The sequence below is a fragment of the Tyto alba genome, unplaced genomic scaffold, assembly GCF_018691265.1.
Source record: "Tyto alba isolate M040663 unplaced genomic scaffold, T.alba_DEE_v4.0 Super-Scaffold_40, whole genome shotgun sequence".
NCBI classification, from domain to species: Eukaryota; Metazoa; Chordata; class Aves; order Strigiformes; family Tytonidae; genus Tyto; species Tyto alba.
Genome location: NW_024881316.1, coordinates 5,926,004 through 5,948,511, shown reverse-complemented (window position 1 = coordinate 5,948,511; position 22,508 = coordinate 5,926,004). Strand labels below are relative to the sequence as shown.

The window sequence follows — 22,508 nt, the reverse complement described above, 5'->3', positions numbered from 1 at the left end:
TTACATAACTGCAGATATAGTTAAGCCTTGCAAAGCAAGCTGAAGCAATGCTGGCTTAATATTTTAAGCTGGAGGAAATGGTTCATCCTTTAGAGTAATATCTGAAAATATTACTGTAAGATTTCAGAAGTCTAGTATGCTTTCTCCGTATTTTCTCAAAGAAATTAAATACAGAATGATGCTCAAGGAGAGATATGACAAGTTTGTAAGACAAGAACTCATCTGACAATAAATGCAACTTAAAGTAAGTCAAAGTATAAAAGACATTACTTAAATTATATCCTTGACTGTTTCTTAGGGAAAAGATGTGTATTTTTCTAAACAAGTGTCATGCAAGGCTGTTAAGCAAGACAAAGGAAAGTCACCAAATGGTAAAACACATTGTTAATGATTGCACTGCAGAACTGCACAGGTACAAGACGATGTCTGCATGCATTTTATGCACTGTACAGGCTCATTATAATTCCTAAATAATTTATGCCTTCAAGTCTGAGAAAGAAAAAAAAAAATGAATCGCCGCATAACTGTGTATTTACCACATGGTCCCTTAAAATCACGAGAAACAGTTTTTGGTGCCATGTTACGTATCCTCACTGAGCAGGCAACAGCAACCCTAGGACCTGATGGCACGGGAGCTCCACAACCTGCTTTAAGTGAAGCTCCAGGACCAGCTTTGTAAGGATCTGATGAGGCACAGCAGTGTACCAAGCAGGTATGCCTGTAATGGCCTTTGTACCTCCTGCGTACACCCAACCGGCTACACATGGAGGACGGGAGAGCAGCCACCTACACTGCTCAAAACAGCTTTTCTGAAGGCAAAGCCTGAGCACAGCTCTGGGAACACTTCACGTTCCCAAACACCAGTATGGGGAAGGCTGCACTGAGCATGACTCCCTCTGTCCTACCCAGTCTGTGAACAACTTCTCAGCAGGCTTTCCACTCTCAACGAATGTATCCTCATGCCACTCGACACACAATCCTGCATTTCATGCTGAACAAGCATCACCCGTGTCAGCTGTTTCAAACACCCCAAACTGAAAGAAACAGAGAACAACTCATTCCCTCAGGTCACAGGAGCAGCACAGAAGACCCAGTCGTGGCTCACAGCCAAGTGCGATACAGAATAGATGAATAAAGCCTGTCTGCTTCAGAGGAAGCTAGCTCAAAGCAGCCGGTGCCACTCGGGTGGCCAGCCAGGACTGCAACCCCAACCCTTCTTACCGAGCAGGACACACGCAGCCCTTCAGACAGAGCCGGCTTTCAGCAGACAGACCAAGAGCAATTAGAGTGGATCCTGCTTAGCGCTTACACATTCATACAAATAACTGCATGACTGCATAGGAAGAGAGCATCACACTACAAAAATGCACGACAAAAGCAGCTGTACGTAACATTGTGGGGTGTTGGGTCATGCAGAGATGAATGCCAGCTCATATTTGGCATACTTCTGACAAATTTTATTTTTAATCTGAAAAACTGTGTGTCATCTTTGTTTCAAGACCACTTACATTCACGCCAATACAAAAAGTATAGATGTATGGCTTGGAAAAATTCAGTTGCCAATACCTTTTTGGGGAGCTTTAAATAAGACAGATCAACTTTGGGAACAGGGAAAAACCTACTTCACTATTGGGAAATAAGTAAGTAAATAATATTTTTGGTATTGGGCGAAACCTACTTTACTATTTTCACTATCTTTTCTTGACAAGTTAAGTATAGAGGTTTTTTCCATTTCAATTGTATCTTTATAACCAGTGAAGAGAGTGTCATTTTGGGGTGGAGGGGCTGGGGTTTTTTTCATTTGATTTGTTTTTTGGTTTTTTTTTTTTTACATTTTGATCTGTACCTAGGAAATAAACTTTCTTATACCAGTTGAGTGTAAGAGTGGCTAATAATGTACTTAACGCAATATTTAAGATGGGCCTGCCATACCCAGCTCTCCCAGTATTTATATATACATATTTCATACACAAAGTATGAAGTAGTAACCTCCCATACTACTTTCACTCTAAAATAAGAAAAAGGTAAGTAGTTGTTTCTTCCTCCCCTCAGTTCATCTTTCCATCCAGAATCCAAATTCTTTCAATTGTCAAAATAAACTTGTTCACATCTTAAAAGAAAGTTGCAACGACTGTGGTTCAAGATAACCACTAGCCATCAAAATACTTCACGGCCTCACAGTGCCACTCCCTTTGTTTCCAACTGTTAAATCACACTAGCAATAATAGAAATTTCAGTAATTCTGGCAGCACTTTTACCTAAATATGTAATGCCTTGGAAAAAGTTTGTGAAATTTCACTAAAATAAACTCAGCAGAAGATGTAGAAGATTAAGTTGTTTCACCAATAATCTAACAGGCAGGTTTGCATATAACCGAACGCCAAAAAAAAAAAAAATTTTCAGTTAAAGAAATATCAATTTATCTTATGGAAGTGCAACAATATTAAGAGCACCTGTACAAATTCAACTGAATTGGAACCTCTGGCACACAGTTTTTACTGTGAGATTTTTTTCTGGACTGGCTATATCTCTGTCCTAAAATCTTCTGAATTTTTTTCACATGTTCCAACTAACACAATTAGCTTGTTAAAAACTTGAGTGCCTGTTAAAATGCTTATCAGTTATCAATTTCTCATGGATTCTGCACTGAAAAGAATGTTTAGTATTCTAGCCTTTTTTTCTTTATTCTCAGGCCTTCAGCCTCACTACGGACAAACTGAAGCACTAGTTTGGAGTGTAAGAAGGTCTAAGGTAAAAAATGCCTCCAGAACTCCTCTGTATGTCCTGCTCCCGAGATAGGAACTCCCTTACTATTTTGCAAGGCGTTCAAATAAACGAATTCAACTTTTTTGTGGGGAAGATAAATCATTCTGCAGCTATATCAATTGGCACCTGAAAAAGCAAAGAAGAGACAGAGAACACAGGCAGTGACTGTAGGCAGCAGCAGCCGCATTCGTTCCCCTCCTGGCTGCCCTCTCAACAAGTTAACACGCCCTGGGGTGCCGAGGCCAAGACTGTGCCCCTACGTGAAGCGCTGCCAACGGACTCCACCATCTCCCCAGTACAGAGCAGCACTCACCCAGGGCACCTAGCACTCCTCTGGCCTGCTCCCAAACATGTTTCGGGTGTCACCATGGCCCCAGGACGCAGTGGGCAGTTAGCACGTGTCCATTTTGGTTTGGAAGGTCAGAGACTTTCATGCAGTGCCATCTGGCTTCAGGGCCAGAGCAAAAAACCCAGTCGGGTTTTAGTTGTTAGCATACGTAGCTACTTCTCCATCACTCTGCAATATAATATGGCCTAGAGTCTTCAACTTACCCCAGGGAGATTATTTCACCTTATTATTGCTATTTTGGGGAGAGAAATCAGGTGGGGAATTGCAAAGCAAGAGGTCAAGACAGGGAGTTGAATTCTATTTTGATGCACAGGAGTGTCCTAAGACAGCAACAACTGTGTAAAACCTTGAAGAACTTCAACGTTTTGTTAATTCAATTTATGCCATCCGGAGTAGACCGATTTAAAATCACTGCCATTTGAAACTGATGATTTTAGTTTGTGAACTGTATTTGAAAGCTTTTAATTCTGTATTAATTCTGTACTTCCACTGTTTTCCTGAAGAAATGTTGATTTGCATCGGTTGGCAACTATAAGTCATGCTGGCTTTGAAGTACATAGATTTATTACCAAATTCAGTATAAAAACTTTACTCATCAGAAATATGTACTACACAAATACTTAAGCAATTACATCACTTTCTTTATGGAACTGTATACGCAAAAGCCCTTTTTCAAATATGATGTGAAAATTGGCCAAACCAACCTCTAATTTTCTATTTATTCCAAGTAACCTTTGCTGTTGTGCTATTTTTTGGACAGAAACAGGAATAGGATATGGAAGGAACACAATTAGCATCTTAAAATGTTTATAAAACTAACCTCAAAATATACTGGCTAGAAGAGAAGACCACACGTATTCCAATTCTTTAAGTACTGAAAACTGAACGATGTTTTTTAATACGCACTATTCAGAGCCAGTGAACAGAAGAGGTTTGTTCTAAGGTCTCTATCTATATCGTGACCTGAAACAGCAGGATGCCATCTCTTTCTGAGGAACAGACTTCCTTGCTTTTTTGCTCCCCAGTTGGTTTCCTGCACTTTTTCCAAGTTTTCACTAACTGGTATAAGGTAAACACAAAAAAAGGTACTTGATGTCAAATTTTCTCACTTACTACAAGGAGGCTACAGGCATTTAAAGGTGATTTATTGTCTTCACAAACTGTTTTGCTAAGCACTGCAGTGTTTAATAGTTTCATCCGCTTTTAAGTGTCAATGGCAAACTGGCTTTAGCTCTTAGAGTATGACGACTCATAACAAAAGGATAACTAAATAAACTTTATAAGCAGACACATCTATTAAATCACATGCATGTAGACTATTTGATGTTATTCTTTTTTACATAAAAGTAACGTAACTTAGTATACTGCTTGTGAAAATTTACTGAGTACATAAGAACTTTTCAACATAATCTCAATATTCTCCCATCAGACATCACTGACATCTTCCTTTTCTAGTGATGCTATTTTAAAGACATCAAAAATAAAAACAGCCAAGGCAAGCCTTACGATAATGAACAAACCAATGTGAGAGATACCAAAACAACACTTTTGAACCTCAGTGCCATAAACTGGAAAGACAAACTACTTCTAAAAGAACTCACAAAACACAGCAAAAAACCCATGCCCTCAGTAATCTTAAATTTACTGCAAAGGATTCACCTCCAATACTGGGCTGGGGGGGGGGGAAACACCCAAAACCAACAAACAGTGTCTCTCCCCCACCAAATCAGTAACTTACAGGCTTGAAACAGCTGATGCTTCTTGTACTAATGTACATGACAAGATGCAAACATTATTTTCCTGAGACACACCAAGTAGTAATAAGGGAGAAAAGAATCAAGGTGCTCTCTGACCTAATTAAAAATCTGCATTGTCAAAACTAACCTAGGATACTGCCGCATGAATTATAAATGAGTTTTAATTTCTTACAAAGTTCCCAAATCAGCATCACCTGAGAGAAAGAGGCTTCACCTAACACAATGGACAGCTCTATGCCTACTTCCCACTAGCAACACAAGGCCAAACACATAGCAGAGCATCCAAATCACAGTGAAATAAGCTTTGTTTTCCACTGAAAGCAGGGGGGAGGAGATGAATACTGGCTAAAATCTACTAAATTCAAACATCAGCAAGACACTAACAGAGGAATACATCAACTGAGAAGTCATTAAGACACTGGCTCCAATGTCACCAGTGTGTACAACAGGTTTTGAAAAGCAAACAGGTTCAAAGAATGAATCCATTTTACAGGTAGCTAACTTGCAAATGAAAATGCAGATACTACCCTCCTTTATGATGATGGGTTAAGGTTCTTTTACTTAGCTGTTCTACCCTCCAATTCAACTGGATACAGGCTTTCTGCCTTCTCTCTCTCTAGCAAACACAAATAAACAAAAGAACATTTATTGGTGCTTCAAGAGCCGTTCCCTGATGTCAGATCACAGAACAAGAACCTGAATCTATTAAAAATCTGTTTACCAATGAAGAAACAGAAGCCAATTCAGGATTCTTTTTGTTTTATACAGAAAGATGGTCACATGGGAAAAACACTCTGTCAATTCACATCTCATTTGTCCTATGTACTTAATAAATTATGAAAATTTAATGTGGTATCGCAAAATTCTGCTAGTTTTTAAGAGCAGACATGTTCTGAAACATGTTCTGTTGTATGTTTAAAAATAAAAAAAAAAAAATAAAAAAGATTCCTATTCAAAGGCTAGACCTACTGAAACTTTACTCAAAGGCAGGATCTGCTGAAGCTTTATTATAGAAAATTACTGGTACTAAAACATGCCACCTTTGAGACAATTGCTGGTGAAAGCTCCCCTGCTGGTGATAAAAGCTGACATAGTGGCATAGATAGGACTTACCTTGATCCCCAGCAGACAGCAACCTCTGAGAGCCAACAGTACCGAGAAAAATTTAAAGTTGGTGTCAAAGCCTCTACTATACTTTAGTATTTCGCCCAACAAAAAGCTAGGTTAAGACATAGAAAGAACAGATATTTTAAAGGGCACCTTTCCACTGTCTCTGACTGTGATGTGCATCTCAGCTACAGATTACATCTCAGTGTTAACCTGTCCTTTTAGAAAAGGGGCATCTCCTTCAATCTGCCCATTTGTCCACAAAATAAGTTACATTCCAATACAGTTGTATGGTGTGTTCAGACACCACACACACTGAGAAGTATACAATTGGAAGCTACTTACCAGTAACCAGAGTTTTGAGGGATAATTCATATGCTCACTTTTAAGTCTGGGAGACTCCCCCCAGCATTCTCCACAGAACACAGTTACCCTGAAGCAAATTACAGACATTCACACTGATGGGAATAGCACCCTGTCAAGTAGAGCATGGTTTCTGATGATTTCCCAATGGCACAGTGTTTGGTGAAGGCCCCTGTAGTTAGTTGCCCACTGATGTCAAAGATGGGCCCGTTTTTCAGACAAGGCCCCCAACAGAACTTGAGCTCTAACAGACTTGGTCAGATTCCTCAGACAACTCTACGTCGGCAGTTTCATAGTGTAAGCTCATAAAATCTGTTATCCAGTTCAACAGTGCTTGTGCAGAGGTAACTACGTTCAGACCTCTCAACACAGGAGAGCAGCAGTTTGAGGGAGTGAGGCTCAGTCCTGCAAATGTCAAAAGACAAAGCCCACTTGTTATCCTGAAGATACTATTTTCTTACGTGCCTTATGACACTGGCTGCAACAGAACTGAAAAATAACAAGAAATTTCCATTGGAAAGATAAGCAAGACCTGTCCCTAAATCACATTTAATAGATTCGAATGGGTAATCTGAATTGCTCCAATCCATGCAGCTAGTCAGAGACAAGAAGCACAGAGAGTTACAAAGTTTGCTCAGCTCCAGCAGAGCATCAGGAAGATAGCTAACCATACCTAGTTGGCCAGATGAGTACACCTAGCAGACTTTCCTGCTCCTTCTAAGAACCTCTTCATATAGTCATTGTGACTATATACTTCTCCCCAGTATGAATGTTGCACAGTATCCAAACTACGCAGAACACCTTACGTATCAGTAGCTTCTGCAGAAGAGGAGACCTGGAGATCCTGAATGGCCTGACCCAGGAAATTTGTGGAAGCGAAATATCTTGGCAATGAAAAACAACTACTCTTCGGAAGATTAAGTTATTTGTTAGAAGCAAGATTACCTCAACTCCACAAAATCAGGAGACAGCCTAGGACTCAAGCTGTCCCTAGGAGGAAAGTAGCAGGCACCTTTTGCTGTGTCAGGATCTGAAGAGATCAAAATGAGGAACTCCTACATCAGACATCAACATCATCTGACCAGATCTCCAGGACACAATCTGGTAGTCCAGTTTATTCAACCCTGTAGACAGGTAGACTAATGACAGATGATTCTGGAGCCTACAAAACCAGAGACAACAAACAAATGCTTTCTGACGCAGAACAGAGGCTGTTGCATCACCTTTCTGATGTTACTCATCATCCCTGAACAGCAGGTCCATATGTGACATGAGATGGCCTGACAAGTTTTACTTGCAATCTGAGCTCTAATACATAGCTGCAGAAGTTCTTCTGGTGACTAAAGATCTTGTCTTGCAGGCCCTCCAAACAGGCACTGCATTTTAGCAAAGAAGTATCCATTATCTAAATAAACAAAGAAGCTGAAACTGCAGGCTGCCATGCATACTCTGAGAACCCCTACATAGCTAGTCTTTGGACCAGAGGGTTTAAAGACAACACACTCTTTTTCATATTCCATTCGTAGGTCAGATAGATAGGTAAAACCCCAGATGTTCCATCTCCTCTCAGATAACCTGACATTGTGGCCATTACTTTTAAACTATCTTTAGGTCTACAGAATAGCTGAAAGGAAGGATGCCAAGAGGTAGGAGACCTGGTTTGTAACAAACTGCAAATACTAGTTTCTAAAACAAATCAGTATTAAATAATTAGTGTCATTAGCTAGGTAATCTTTTTGTATGAGCTCAAGACCACACAAGCAGCAAAGGGACATCAGTCTCTGACGCTCTTTGTGGAATTCCTGCGCTGCAGGGAGCCATCCACGTCACACCTTGAGAAGGATCTCAAAAGCATCCTTTGTGGGCAGAGCTTCTCTGTACCATATAAGCTTAAGCTCTGGAGATGGACCTAAAAGAAAACAGAGACTTCTCAGAAGCAGAGGTCCTTGAAATCTACAGCCTCATGTCTTGATCTTTTGTGCGAGTGCCTTGTTCCAATGTAAGGTCTTTTCCTTTCATTAGAGGTAGCTGATACTGACCCTGTCAAGTTTTAGCACAGTGACTGAAGGTTTATGGTGAATTTCCATGATTAATTTTGTGGCACTGTTCAGTTGCACACAGGATAAATCTAACACTGCATTCACAACACCTAGAGCAAAGCAGCTAGTAGAAAGACGGGAATCAGACGAATGCCACTGAGAGTTCAAGCTCACCAGTGTTGCCAGAGAGCCGTTTTGTCCCCTTCCTCCCACTGTGCTATTGCTTCATCAGGGCCATGACAGCATAGACATCACTGATGAGGCTGGAAGGACTAGTGGGTATGTACTGTAGGGATACAACCCCAACAGTTCACATGTTTCTTGCAAGGAATTACATAGAGCAACTCATCCATGCTATTATTGACATCCAACCAAGTTTATGTCCAAAGTCAGTAAAAGACACAGACTGTATAAACTCCAAGAATATCTACCTCAGTGTACTCCAAACTGGATGGAAATGTAAACTGAGCTCTTCTTCCACGACTGTGTCACCGAAATAAAAAATACCTTACTGTAAGAATCTGTACACAACAGGTGTGACTGAAAAAGAGAGATGCAAAGGAAAAATGGCCTTGCACACCCAGAGGAGCCCCTCTACCAAGAAGAAAAATTCAATGCAGAAAGGTTACCACAAGAATCATCAGCATGTGGTCTTAATGTGGGAGACCCAGGTAAGTCAGAACACCTCTGCAGCTGAAAAGACCTGGGAGCATGGAAAAGTACTGCACCCTACGAACTCACATAGGAATGAACTCCAGGAGTTACTACAGAAGGGCTGCAGACACACAGACACCCAGAGTCAGAACAAATGCATACCATCACTCAGACAAAAACATAGCAGCTTCCATTTTATTTGGGAAAACTAGTATTTATTACTATATTATATTCAGCTGCTGATTAGAGAATGGCGCATTTATGGCATGAGTTAAGTTTGCAATTAAAAAAAAAAAAAAAGTTAAAATAACTACCTGGACTGCTACTGCTTCACCCACCACACTTTCAGTTGGCCAAAGACTTCTACACATCACCTAGGGCATCACCCTAAATTGTTGCAAGTATTTAATGCCCAGACACTATGCATCTTTTCTCTTCCTGAGAACCAAAAGCTACACCAATGTGTCTTCTGGGATCTGTTAGCAAGATGTCCAGTCAAAAAAACATGTAAAATTCTTCCAGCCCACTTACAGTTGTGTCACACAAGAATGCCAGAAGTCAGCTTCAGTTACTCCACTACATTTTTTAACATCAGAACTATTCTTTCTCAAATTGAAGAACAGAGGCTTCCACAAAGCCTAACCAAGATCCAGAATACAAAACCAGAAAAAGAACTGAAGAAAACAGCTTGTTCGGTATCTACAAAGTTTTCCAGAACCTGGTTCACACATCAGCATGTCTGACTAATATTTACAGTGCCACCAAGATGAAGTAGGCTGAACAAAGGCCAAATGAAAAAAAAAAAAAAAAAAAAAAAAAAAAGAAAACTATGAAAACTTCTTCATGAGTCATTCAAGCAGCACAGCTTCCAAGGGTTGTTATTTTAAACTTAAATCCACATATCCACTGAGTTGAAGCCAACCCTTTCAAAAGAACAAAAGGACCAGATACTGGCAACTCGGGTATCATTTACTTATTTTTTGTATATTGAAGACATAAGAATAAACACATGCTTTGATTATCATAAAGCACCAAAACCACTGCTAAAACATCTACTATCACAGAAACATCATAGTAACTTAAGTGGTTTGAGTCAAACTTCTGTTAGGTTTGGAGGGGGTTAAAAAAAAAAGTCTGATCTGATTATTTTTTGCACCTATCATTCCACTAGAAGACCTGATGCTAGATTTTCAATTAGCCATATAACACAGCGTTTATTTTCTTTCTGAACTCTCCATCTACAACTTCCTCCTTGATGACCATGCTTTGTACAAAAAACGAATAGTACCAATAGCTAAATAAACAAACAACTATTCCTCATTGGTCATGAGCAGATATTACCCTCAATGATAAAAACAGTTATCACTTAAGGAAGATAAATCAGCTAGAGATGAAAGTAAGAACATTTAATAAAACCTACCCACAGTACTCTTTGTTGCCAAAGGCCAACTTATGATCATCTTGTACCTCAGTCATGAAAAGAAGGGAGACTGGACACTCCTGTTTCCATAATGCTTTTGCATAATCCTGCAGTTAACTGAAAAATCAAAAACGGTTAAGACCCCTCTCTACCACTACAAATTATATGGCGAGTCGTCCACTGAAAAGTTGTGGAACTGTGCTAAATTCGTGGACTCTTCTGCCAGGCAATGCCTCTGAGCCCAAAAGCTGAGAAACCACTCTTTCAGAGCCGGAGCTTGCCTGTCACATGGGACAAAGACAATATAGGAAGTCTTGTAATGGCGCAGTAGTAGAGATGACACGAGGTTTGCTGCTGCCTCGGACAAATTAGAAATCAGTAGCTTGTCTTCTGATTTGTCACTGAATTATCAGTAATGTTAGCAACTTGACCCTGGACAAAGCCGAGGCTCCCAGTTCCCCTGTGTTCCACAATCAGGGGGAGCTGCAGCATCTGTCACCTCTGCTATAGGCACCATCTCTCAGTGAGGCCTGACTTTAGAATTCAAAAGGGGCTTCTCACTCCTACACACGATACAGCCACTCAGTTGGACTGGACTGTTATTTGTAACTCCGTCCTTGTAAAATGATGCTTGAATACTGTCTGCTGGCAGACATGCCCAATGCTATGAAGACTGCCATTCCTCATCTTTAATCTGACCCTTTGCCTTAAAACAATTCCTTTAGAGCATCCCTTGCTCCCTGTATCCCACACCTTCCAATAAAGACTGTTTGCATACAAACATTTACAGGTATCACACTAAGAGAAGAAATGAACAACCACCAAGGTGCTGAATACTCTGTATACTAATGTGTTTCAGAAACCTGGTAGAGGTCAGCTGGGGTAGCACATCACAGAGTCACAGAATGGTTTGGGTTGGAAGAGACCTCTGAAGGTCATCTAGTTCCACCCCCCTGCCCCGGGCAGGGCCCCCTTCCCCCAGCCCAGGGGGCTCCCAGCCCCGTCCAGCCTGGCCTTGAACCCTTCCAGGGAGAGGGCACCCACAGCTGCTCTGGGCACCCTGGGCCAGCGCCTCACCACTCTCACAGTAAAGAATTTCCTTCTTCTATCTTATCTACCCGCTTTCAGTTTTAAGTGTCACCCCTTGTCCTGTTACTACAGGCCCTGGTAGGAAGTCTTTCTCCATCTTTCTTGTAAACCCATATTATATATTCAAAAGCCATGATCAGGTCTCCCCACAGCCTTTTCTTCTTACACTGAATAACCCCAATTCTCTCAGTCTTTCTTTGTAGGAGAAGTGGTCCAGCCCCCTGACCATTTCTGTAGCCCCATCCTTAACTATAAAGCCTAGCACATCCCATCCAAGTTTAGTTCAACACTGAACTATGTGGGATTGCCTAAAAAAGTACTGAGAAACCGTGTGGCTAAGTGCTTAGCGCAAAAAGGCTTAGAAACCTGTGGTCTGTTGAAGTATCCATTTAGAAACATCCCGTGCTTGCCACGCTACAGAACCAGATTCAGGTAGGCTACAAACATTGCTACACGCGTGGACGCTGTTAATTTCAGTTCTCTGGAGCCCTCCAGTGGGAGCGAATTCGTGAGAATAGCTACGGTCCCCATGAAGCAGCACAAATATTCCACAAAGACATTTCAGCCGCAGGAGCCGGGCTGCTGACACTGTCAGCTACCGAACCCCGGGCGCACGCGTTGCCGCCTAACCAGGCTGCAGAAGGAGACACACACCCCGCCAACCCCTCCGCCCCCCGCAGCGCACCGAGGGGCGTTGCTTCACTACCCACGGGCAGCGCTTCCCGCCCCCCCCCCCCCTCCCCACGCCGGCCTGCTCGCCTACGGGCCTCTCCCGCTCGCCCCGCGCGCCGGCTTCACCCACCCGCGGCGGCTTCGCCCGCGGCCCCGGGGCACGCGCACTGGCAGGTAACGGGACCGACCACCGGGGTGGAGGGGGGAAAACACCCCGGCGGCGCATGCGCGCTGAGGGGCGGCGGCGGGGGTGGGGGGGGGGTGTCCCGAGGGCTCCCCGGCGCCGGCCGCCCCTCACCCCCCGCCGCGCATGCGCAGCTGCCCGCCCGGGCGGCGGGGGAGGGCGCGGAGCTCGGAGTCTTCGCTCCTCGTCCAGGCCCGGCGATCTCGGCGGCGCCGGCTCCTCACGGCCGGCGAGGAGCTGCCGCCACGGCGGCGCGGCGCCCTCTGACGCCTCCCGGCAGGGCTGGGGGAGGACGAGGAGGAGCGAAGGGGAAGACCGGGTCAGCTCGACACCCGCCGGCCCCCCGGGAGCGCTGGCGAGCGCAGCCTGCCCCGCTACTTACACTCTCCCCTGCCTCCCGCCGTAGGCGTTGCCGCTCCTACCGCGCCGCGGCCGCTTTCTCCCCTCTTTCGCTCCTCGTCTTCACGAACAAGACAATATGGCGCCTACTGGCGCTGCCCCGGAAGTAAAACGCGTCATGGTGTTGACCCTTGGCTGGGAACTGGCGAACGCCTCTCGCCACCATCTTTGCTAAGGGCCCGTAGGGCGGGCTGGCGGCGCCTCCCTCGGTGGGAAGCGGCCGGCGGCGGGCAGCGCCGCGCCGCCGCCATCTTGACTGTGGGCAGCCACACAAGTTCCGGTGGCTCCCCGCTCTCCATGGCAGCCGCGGCGGGGGCGGGAGGCGGGGCCGCGCGCCTGCTGGCGCTCCCCGGTGAGGGACGGGAGGGGGGGGGGGCGGGGGGACCGGCCGACCCCGGCCTGAGGGGTGCTGGGGCCCGGCCCGGCCCGGCCGCCGTTTGCCGCCGGCGAGGCCCCTCCGTCGGCCGCCATCAGCTTACCAGAGCGGGCTGCGGGGCTGGAGCGCAGCTGGGAGCGGTGGGAAGCACCCGGGATTCCCTTTCCCGCCGGCGTGTCTTCGTGTGAGGAGACTGGCGGGAAGCTCGTCAGCTCTGCGGCCTCCACAGGTAACTGCTGGTCAGAGAGCGTGATCCGCGGTGCCAGGGCAGAGCGTGGAGTCTACCTGAAGAAGTTGATAAAGCTCCTCCGTGCAGTGGATGTAACTCTGGGCAGTGATACTGAAATACACGAGTAACTTAAGGTTGCATGTCGTCATTCTAAGTGAGGTCGGTGTATGCATATCTGGAGCAGGACCATTCTTCTAGTAGTTTATTCAGAATATCCAAATTAATTTTTAAGTTCTCATGAGATTTACCTTGAAATTATAATTGTATTTTAATGCAGGAAGATAAACCAAAATCATCCTTGGTCAATAGTGCTTCTCGTACTGACATTGGGGGGGTTGGTTCTGTAGGCAAGGACTTAGTGGTTGCATTGCCTTTTGTGGAACAGAGATTTTCATTAGCTAGCACATTACTTAGTGCTGTGATCACTGCCTTCTTTAGCATCATCTGCTTAAATGCCTAAAACATCCATAATCTCTTTGGTCATTGGATAAAGCAACATTAATACCCACATGGAGTAACAGGATAAATTAACTTTTCTAAATCTATAGAAAATTGAAAGCTTCAGGAAACTTGTGCTTTACTTCGTGCAATGATTTCATTGTGGCACTTAACACTACATGTTACTGTTGACTGAAATGTTCTAGACTTTTACCTTTTTGTGTCACAAGGAGTGGCTGGACCAAAAACGCTTTCCATGGACAGAAGTGTTCTGGAAGTTTTAAGCCTGTCCAGCGCCAATTGATGCAGAGCTGGAACCCTGGATTGGTACTTCGGGATGGGCAAGCTTTAAGCTGCTACTGAAACTGGGGCTGTGAGGGAGACCCACTCTTGGTCCTCATTTTACCACAGAATTACAGAATTTGGTTCTTGTAAAGGGAACAAACGATCTCTTAATCTACGACCTCTGCCACATGGTAAGGCAGGGGGAAACATGTGGTCTAGCTTCAGTGTTCAAGGATATTGACTCATCTCTGGGTAGCTCCTTCAAGTGCAGTGAAGTTGTGACACAAGATGAAAAAATACTTTAGTTGGGAAAAAATTGAAGCTTTGTGAACTTGGTTGTGCAACATCCAGTTTAAACAATACATTTTTCTAAATGGTTGGATGTTTTATTTATAGGTTTGTCAAATAATACATAACACAGATGAAAAGACGAAATGAATAGAAAACAAATGGCAGCTTTGTTCTGAGAAATTTATTAAAGCACTTAGATGGGAAAACTGATCAGACTTTTGTTTGTTTTTTAAATACAGTCTGTGTTTAAGGCCCTGCTTACTTAGTAATATTTGGAACTAGAAATCTACAAATAAAGTGTACAATGTGTCAGTACTGTAGTAAAATTCTAAGAATATTATTTTTAAATACCTGCAGAGTTAGATTATTAGTTCAAACATGAAAAAAGTAAATGAATAAAAACAAGAGGAAACTTTTAACATGAATGATTTATTGTTCACAAGTATTTTGGATTTAGAAACAGGTTTTTTTGATTACTTGGATTGTCTTTTGTGCAAGTACAAGCATATATGAACATATCGGGGATTATCTCCGTGCATAAGTGACAGTAGAATCAGAACTCAACTTTGTGAAATGGCTAAATAGGGAATGGCTGCCATCGATACAGTGGTTTCATTAGTGCTCACTGTAATGATCCCCAGGTTACACAGCTCAAAACCAAAAAACTAACCTAACAAAGCAATGAGATAAGTGTTAAGAAGTCATAAATCTACTCAGATGCTTTTCTGTTTTCCTTTAAAAGCAGCACTGCACCTTTATATTTTGTACTAGAAAAATACTGGAAGCTGCAATAGATGCAAGAAACGTTATTGACAAAAAATAGTTTTTCTACTAATACCAATGAAGACAGAAGTATTTATAACTTTGTATACATTCCATTTATATTAAGTAGTCCTAAAGTAGTTACAATGCATTGCAATTGTTTTACTGTAACAAATAAATTCACTTAGACTTTTTATATAATGTTGTGAAAAGGAAGTGTTTTAACTTGCACTAATAGACCTGTGTCTGAAAGTATATTTTATAATCTCAGTTTTCAAAACAATATGTTTTGAGTAATTTTGAATAATCACTTTCCTGCTGTTTCTGCAGTTTATTTATACACCACTGGGAGAGGTACAAACAGCTGAGACAGCTGGCAAAATGACATCCCAAAACACAGTAAATAGATACAGAAGCAAAAATAATCCATTCTAAAATGATTACACTGAAATGGTTCCACTGAAAATTAGTGGCATCTCTTTCACGTAGATATATAAATCTTTGTACAGATGCATAAATGTGTACTGGGCACGGCAAAAAAGCTTCCGGCTAATGAAAATGGAAGAATATAAAATTTTTGTTTAATTCGAGCTGCTGTGAAGCTGCTTTGTGAAGTATGCTACCACTTTTTAATTAAATTGGATTTGCTAATTTTTGCTAACGTAAGAGCTGTATTCAGATGCTTTCTTTGTTCCCATTTTAATACATCTCAAAGTTTCTCCTCAAATTATTCTTTTCCAAATCTTAGTTTGTTACTAGTATGTTCAAGTAAGATTTTTATAATGGGTTGAGAATGTAGATGCATTAATTTCGTGTCCTTTTATGATTCAGTTCGTGTGAGTATAAAAAAGAAGTCCAAAGAGAAGCAAATGGTGAAGTTAAGACATTTCAGCCTTTTAATTAATTTATAAACCACTCTCACCTGCTACCACTTGAAATCCATAAGCAAGAGCCCTTCACTGATACACACGGAGGGTGCAGATGGGAACAGGGGAGAAAGGTTTGGCAGACTGCATGCATCTCGTTTATTAAACAAAGACAGTTACAGTGCGTACATTGTGGACAGAGTTTAGGGTTGGTTTGTTTGTTTTTCCTTCACCACTAAGTGTCTGTAGGCCTCTCTTAGGAGAACAGACTTACACAAGCAAGATGTCCGTACATGTATTGGTGTACATAGGTTAGTATAATAAATCTTCTCCCCATCATTTTTGTTGCTCTGCTTAGCATAGATGTTATATAAATCCAAAGATAACAAAGCTCTTTCTGAGGAGAATGACTCTATAATCTGGACCAACTCCTTAGCTGATACAGCCATCTTTGTTGATGCCTCCACTCTGGGGAAGCTTTTGTAGGGGGTTCCACTTGTCCATATGCAAATCAAGTACTTCTCATAAATTAGGTTTACTTACTGACGAGGGAGGAGCTATTTACTTTGCTGTCTTTCTCATTGTTTTAAAGGCACTGTCTTGTGACAGAGTCAGCAGAGAGCTGCTCAGGAGTGACAGCTTTTCTCAGTTACCTGAATTGCAGAGCCACTGCAGTGGCAGGGAGAGGCAAGACTCTCATTCAAGTAGCATTTCCAGTAAGAGTTTGGGTAGTTCATGGAATGTAAGCGATAGGACTGGGAAACATTATGATACGGTTAAGGATGGATGAAAGAAAAGACATTGACACAGAGGCTTGTAGGGACCCTGAAAACATAAAGAATAGATGAGGCTGATGAAGAAAACAGTGGTGCCCTTGTGAGAAGAGAAGGGTGGGACAAAGGGAAAGCTGTTTTTAAGATGCTCCACATGAAGTAGGCTAATGCACTTTCTCGGGTGCGGGGGACCAAGGTATGGTGTAGCGCTATGAAGAGTAGATGCTGTAGGCCTAAAAAGATTTTTGGTCTGGTCAGAGAAGACATTTTAAGGAGAGTCTTAAACTTTAGAGCCCTTCAGTTAAATTCTGAAAACATGTAGCTTTTCAATAGCGTGCACGCAGCTGACAGTTGCGGGAAGCTGTAAAGATTTGCAAATAGCCTCTAGAATCATGTTTAACATTTTAGCAAATACAGAATGTACACCCATTTTCCTGGAACGCTCAGACCTTCTCTTGCAATTCCTGATGAGGAACTATAAAAAGCATTAAGCATGCCTATTTATGTACAATCACTTGCTTTGGAGCCAGATTTTGCCACAAACACCCCCCCACACACACACACCTATGTCTTAAAGGACCCACTAAGCGTGATTTGCATCTAAAATTGTGTCTGACGTCTCACCTTAGTCATCATTTCTTCATTCTAAAGCCATAACCTCACCTCTTGCCCTCATTTTTAGAGAATGTTTCCTTCTATAATATTTTCATACCTGTTCCTGACTCTGAACTCACTGGAGTTGCTCCTAACACTGCTTTTTATTTCAACTCAGGAAGCCGCATACAGGAGCAACAGGGATGGCTATTTCTGGCAAAGGTGCTGGCTTTTTTCCATGTCATTTTCTCTCCATGTTCTATAAAATACCTTCATAGCAAGGAAACATTCCCTGGCTGCTAATGGGGAAATAATCCTGCCAGCATCTTTCATGGCATCCTAGTCAGTATGTCCACTTGGGAAGATTTCAGCAGTACAAACAGCGTGTGAACTCCAGTTAAAGAGAAGCGAAGACCACCTCAAGAGTTTCCTGAAAATAGCATTAATATTAAGAAATAACAGGTTAACAATCTTGATCTGTGCCTCTCCTAGTTTTGTACTCCAGGGAGGTACTTCTAGGCTAAAAACTAGGAGACGAATATAGGTACTTGTGTTCAGTAGTTTTACAGAAGTCAGCAAAACTAGGAACTTCAGGCCTTATCTAGTCAGTCTGCTTAAAGGTGGATGAAAACCACTCCATCTGTGATCTCCTAGCACGACTGGCACAGAATTGGAACTTAGTTGGTATTTGCTGTGACTTGCTGAGAACTAATTCTGAGTTTTGGTCAGCTATATACAAAGAGGGGGAAGGCGTGTGTGGGTGGATGAAGGATAGGGGAAGATAAGGAGGTAAAAGGGAATTAACATATTTTAACCAACTCTAAACATTTTTTTCTTTCTTTCTTAGTGTAGACTTAGGTTAAGGTGTGTTTAGTTGGAATAAAGATGGCTACAGCTGACTGCTTGGTTTCTCTGAGTTTTACTACTGTTGGGTAGTCTGAGACAATTCTGCAGAGGGAAAAAAGGATTGTGTTGGCCAAAACACATAGCCTAATTTTGACCTAAGCAGAGGACTTTTTCTTTGGAAAACAAAATACTGTGCAAAGAGGGGCTCACTCTGTTGTGATAATCATTTGCATGGCCTAACGATTCTTGGTGCCTGCACAAGTGTGAGTGGAAGCTATAAAATATACCTCAGCAGTTTGAGCAAATGCAACTATGGCAGGTTTTGCTACTTTCTTACCCAAAAGAGTGAATGCAGGTGGGATGGGGCTCTGAAACAGAACTAGTGAATAGGAAAGTTGTGCAAGTAGGTGTGATAACACATGGTAGAGATAGTAACAGGGACAGCATGTTTTTTCACCAAAAAAAAAATTTCCACAAATTAAAATAGTAAGCAGAAATAAAGTCTTTTCTCTATCAAAGAGCAAGCTGGACAGGATGGAGCTGTTACGTAAGTAATTTGTATTGAAGTAACTGCTTATTAAACAAATTAATTACTACATATCTTCAAAGTAGTCATCAGATTTTGACCTTAAAATGTATCTATTACTCTCTGAGATGGAAATGAGAAATTACTAGAAGTAACTACTCAAAATAGGGCAGTCAAACAGGATCCAGAAACAAGTTCTGCCACTAGGACACGTGCTGTCCTCCACTGATGACAAAGGAAAGTCCAGACATGTATCAGAAGGCAAAAATCATCACTTACTGTCCAACTCACACACACCGTGCAAAAATAATTTAGTTTATTACTCCTGTGAGAAAAGTATTCAGGAACAGATAAACAAATTCATGTTTAGAACCAAAAGTAACAGAATTACCCAGTTATGCTTAAACCCCGTACGTATTCTTACACAAGCTTATATGCTGTACATTGTCATAATTATGAAGTTGAAAATTTACTAAATACAGAAGTATTTGCAATTCTCTTTCCTAGTAGGTAAAATGACAATATATATTGATGGGTTTATGGTGTGGATATATATATATCAGAGGATATACATATGCACACCAAGTACATATTTATATTAAAACAGGAGTACATTGCTATACCAGTGCCAGCTGGAGACAGCTGAAAGGGTACTGGGTATCTGAGAATTCACTGTCACTTTGTAGAAGCCATGTTTTCCCAATCTCTTCCCAGCCCCATCAGGGAAGCGTGCTGCAGCATTACCCAAGGACAGCTGTTGTTACTCCATTCTGGAAGCCCCGTGCTCTCCCATTACTACCTATGGAAGTGACATGATTTCACAGGTTCTTGTTTGCAGAAATCTTAACGGCTAACATCCAGCCCAGTGATGGGAAGGATCTGGATTGATCACGAAAAGTTCAAATACTTTATATTGATACTGTATACCAGCAAATCCAGGCACTTAATGCTATCAGTATTTTTATTCTCAACTGTTCTAGAACTATGGGTGAAAGCTTATCTTTATTAAAATCAAAAACAAACTTTCCATAAACCTCAGTAGGCTAGGGCATCATCTTACATTCTAACAGTACTGTATTTTAATGAATCCAGGAATTTCAAATGCTTGGCAAAGTGCGTACTTTAAGAGAACCATTCAGATATTTATAATAGCTTGACTGAATTTCAGAGTCAACATATGATAAATTCTCTACAAGATAAAGGCACAATATTTACAGGTACTCTTACCACTGCAGCTTTAAATAAGATAAACTAAGTAACCACTACCATCTTTTAAATTAGACCGTTGAGAATTATAGCAGTAATCTTTCATAAAAAAGTAGATATGCTTGTGCATTTAGTACTCTTGATTCCGGAACCATCTGAACATGGGCGTCACTAACATACACCCACTGTCCTCCTGATGCTCCCATGGCTTCTTTTAACCCTGAAATACAAAAGCAAAAGAAGTTGTTTCTTGTCTTTCACATCATCATCAAACAAACACAGTGGATATTTCAAAAAGCAAGACAAGCTGCTAACCCACAAGGATAACTCATGACTTAGATGCAGTCTAGTAGTTGTACTTTGAAAAGTTTATGTCAGAGAGTACTGTAAGAGAAGTTGGTGGAAGATGATGCTTACAGAAGTAGACTGCCATAGCTTTCTATATGTTTTTTCAAAAAGCCTAAGACATTTCAAGTACAGCCTGCTGAGTTTTAACAGTAAGTTATACTAGCATATGACCAGTTCTGACATGGAAAAAAATCATATTGCAAAAGCTGACCAGTGTGAAATTAAGAACACAAAAAGATCTAATCTGTTCTAATCATCATCCCAACGGAAGCTTAAGCGTAAGACCGAGGAAGATTTTCATTTCAAAAATAATACAAAATATTGTCCTTCTGGGAAATGACCTTCAAATGCAAAGTGACAGTACAGAGGATAGACAGGATACTGCTTGGTTCTCACTCCCCCCATCAAGGGAAGCAGTAAATATACTTACCTCGCTCTGACAGCTCCATGTTCTTGCCTCCACAAACCATTCACTAACAGATTCTATCCTAGAATCTTATTTCATTCTGCATATCCAAAATATATTAATCAGAATGAGTGTGCTGTTCTCAACATACCAACAGAAACCCAACAGCAAACCTCGTATTAGCCATGAAAAATTTCCTTGCTGCTCACATTAAACCAGAGTATTCTGGATTTTTAAGCATTAAATAATTTCCAGTCCTAAGATATGTGAAATGCTCAAATATGCAGAAAATTTAATTTAAATTGTCACAGATTCAGCTGTTGTACTAGAACATTTTTAAATACCAAATATGGCAAATAATTACATTTTACCAGGCACGATTATTCATCTGGACATATTATTTTGACTAGGAAAGGGAGGAGAGTCTTCCATCAATTCTCTGTTTAATAACTGAACCAAAATTCCATTATTCACTCAGCTCTATGTGGGGTTAATACAAAAGTAGGTCATGTACTGGGTGTAACAGGAAAAAAAAAAAAAAAGAATTGATTTATGTGGCCCTAAAAACGACAAAAATTCTGAGCTAAAACAATTAGTTGCTGTAAATCCCCTTAAGGATGAGGAGCTGTAGCCAGTGGTTGCTTTTGGTTTTACTCACAGAGAAAGGAGGCTCTGTTTGTACATACCCAGAACATTTTTAGTGGTAGAAATATGCTCTAGTAATTTCTTGGAGGGTGTCCTGACTTTCACATATGCCGCATAATGACCACCTCTCATTGACCCACTGTGTTCCACTATTCCATAAAGACTATATAGCACTCTCGTACCATCCGTAACATTCTGCATTCCCAGAAACACAGAAAACAAAGATCAATTATTTCACCATTAATTTTACAGATGTCTTAATTAGCTATCAGCAGTATTACTTTACAAGAAGCAGACAGACACCTACGGCATTTGCAGCGGTGAAATACATCTATTAAAAATACTCAATAGTCTATTAATTGAATTTAGTTACCATGGAAGCAGCAATATTTGTCCTTAATGCTGTTAGATAGACTAACACCATGAGGGCACCGTAGTTTAACTAAGACTAGTTAGCATCCATGGTATCCTTGATATGAATGGAATTTCAATTAGTTAAAGTTCTTATCTCGGGGTACTATTTGAAAACATTCACTATAATTTCTCTAGGAAAGGGAGGAATAATCATCATCATCATCATCAATCCAGTTTAACATGTGCTCAGGACAGCAACTGCTGAAATACAATAAGAACAAAGATTTGAAACCTGTACCTTGCAAGATGCAGCACAAAACGGTGCTAAGTCTAAAATCAGTGGGAAATCCACATGCCTGTTTACTTTGCGTAGACTCAAACCAGCCTTCAAAAGAAAAAGAAAAAAAAAAAGACAGTAAATGGAATATTTTTACTGGAAAGATTTTTAAAGCTGAGCTGTCTTACTATACTATTAAAATAAACCAAAACCAAGAGTAAGATTGTAACTGATTTAAACAGTCTTTGTTGTTTTCAATACAGTGCCTGCTACACATGAGCACGATGGACACGTGAGAGGTTTCCCTGGATACATCTGAATGGCTAGATGCACTCTGGAGGTATTAGACAGTCAAAAAAACGTAAGCATGTTTCAAGCAGCGGTTCTACCAGTTCTCCATATAAAAAGCAAACACTGGTGTGTACAACACTTGAAGAATTGCTTGTCCACCAGAGGGGCAGGGGATACACAAGAGGGTTCTGGCCTT

At 41.5% G+C, this 22,508-nt stretch overlaps 2 protein-coding genes and 1 long non-coding RNA gene across 9 annotated transcripts in view; 1 reads left to right on the top strand and 2 right to left on the bottom strand.

Moving 5' to 3' along the window:
• PNISR (PNN interacting serine and arginine rich protein) overlaps positions 1–12,933 on the bottom strand; it is a 28,609-nt gene extending 15,676 nt beyond the window's left edge. Inside the window, exon 1 of one of the 3 annotated variants that reach the window (XM_042803627.1) lies at positions 12,783–12,933. The gene's annotated coding sequence lies outside the window, so the exon portion shown is untranslated. Of the gene's footprint in view, positions 1–12,346; positions 12,365–12,782 lie in introns of those variants that run through there. The other 2 variants (XM_042803629.1, XM_042803628.1) reach the window with 2 other exon arrangements.
• A 260-nt stretch (positions 12,934–13,193) lies between these two features.
• On the top strand, positions 13,194–22,506 carry LOC116964967. The gene is made up of 3 exons (XR_004409051.2): positions 13,194–13,404; positions 14,073–17,635; positions 22,285–22,506. It is a non-coding gene; the product is annotated as an uncharacterized LOC116964967 (long non-coding RNA).
• Positions 19,085–22,508, bottom strand: part of USP45 (ubiquitin specific peptidase 45) — a 57,450-nt gene continuing 54,026 nt past the window's right edge. For all 5 annotated transcript variants that reach the window (XM_042802902.1, XM_042802900.1, XM_042802903.1 and 2 more), the window contains 3 exons: positions 22,043–22,129; positions 21,432–21,585; positions 19,085–20,211 (listed from right to left, as the gene is read on the bottom strand). In XM_042802902.1, coding sequence (XP_042658836.1) covers positions 20,078–20,211; positions 21,432–21,585; positions 22,043–22,129 — 375 coding nt within the window. In that variant the 3' untranslated portion in view covers positions 19,085–20,077. The remainder of the gene's footprint in view (positions 20,212–21,431; positions 21,586–22,042; positions 22,130–22,508) is intronic.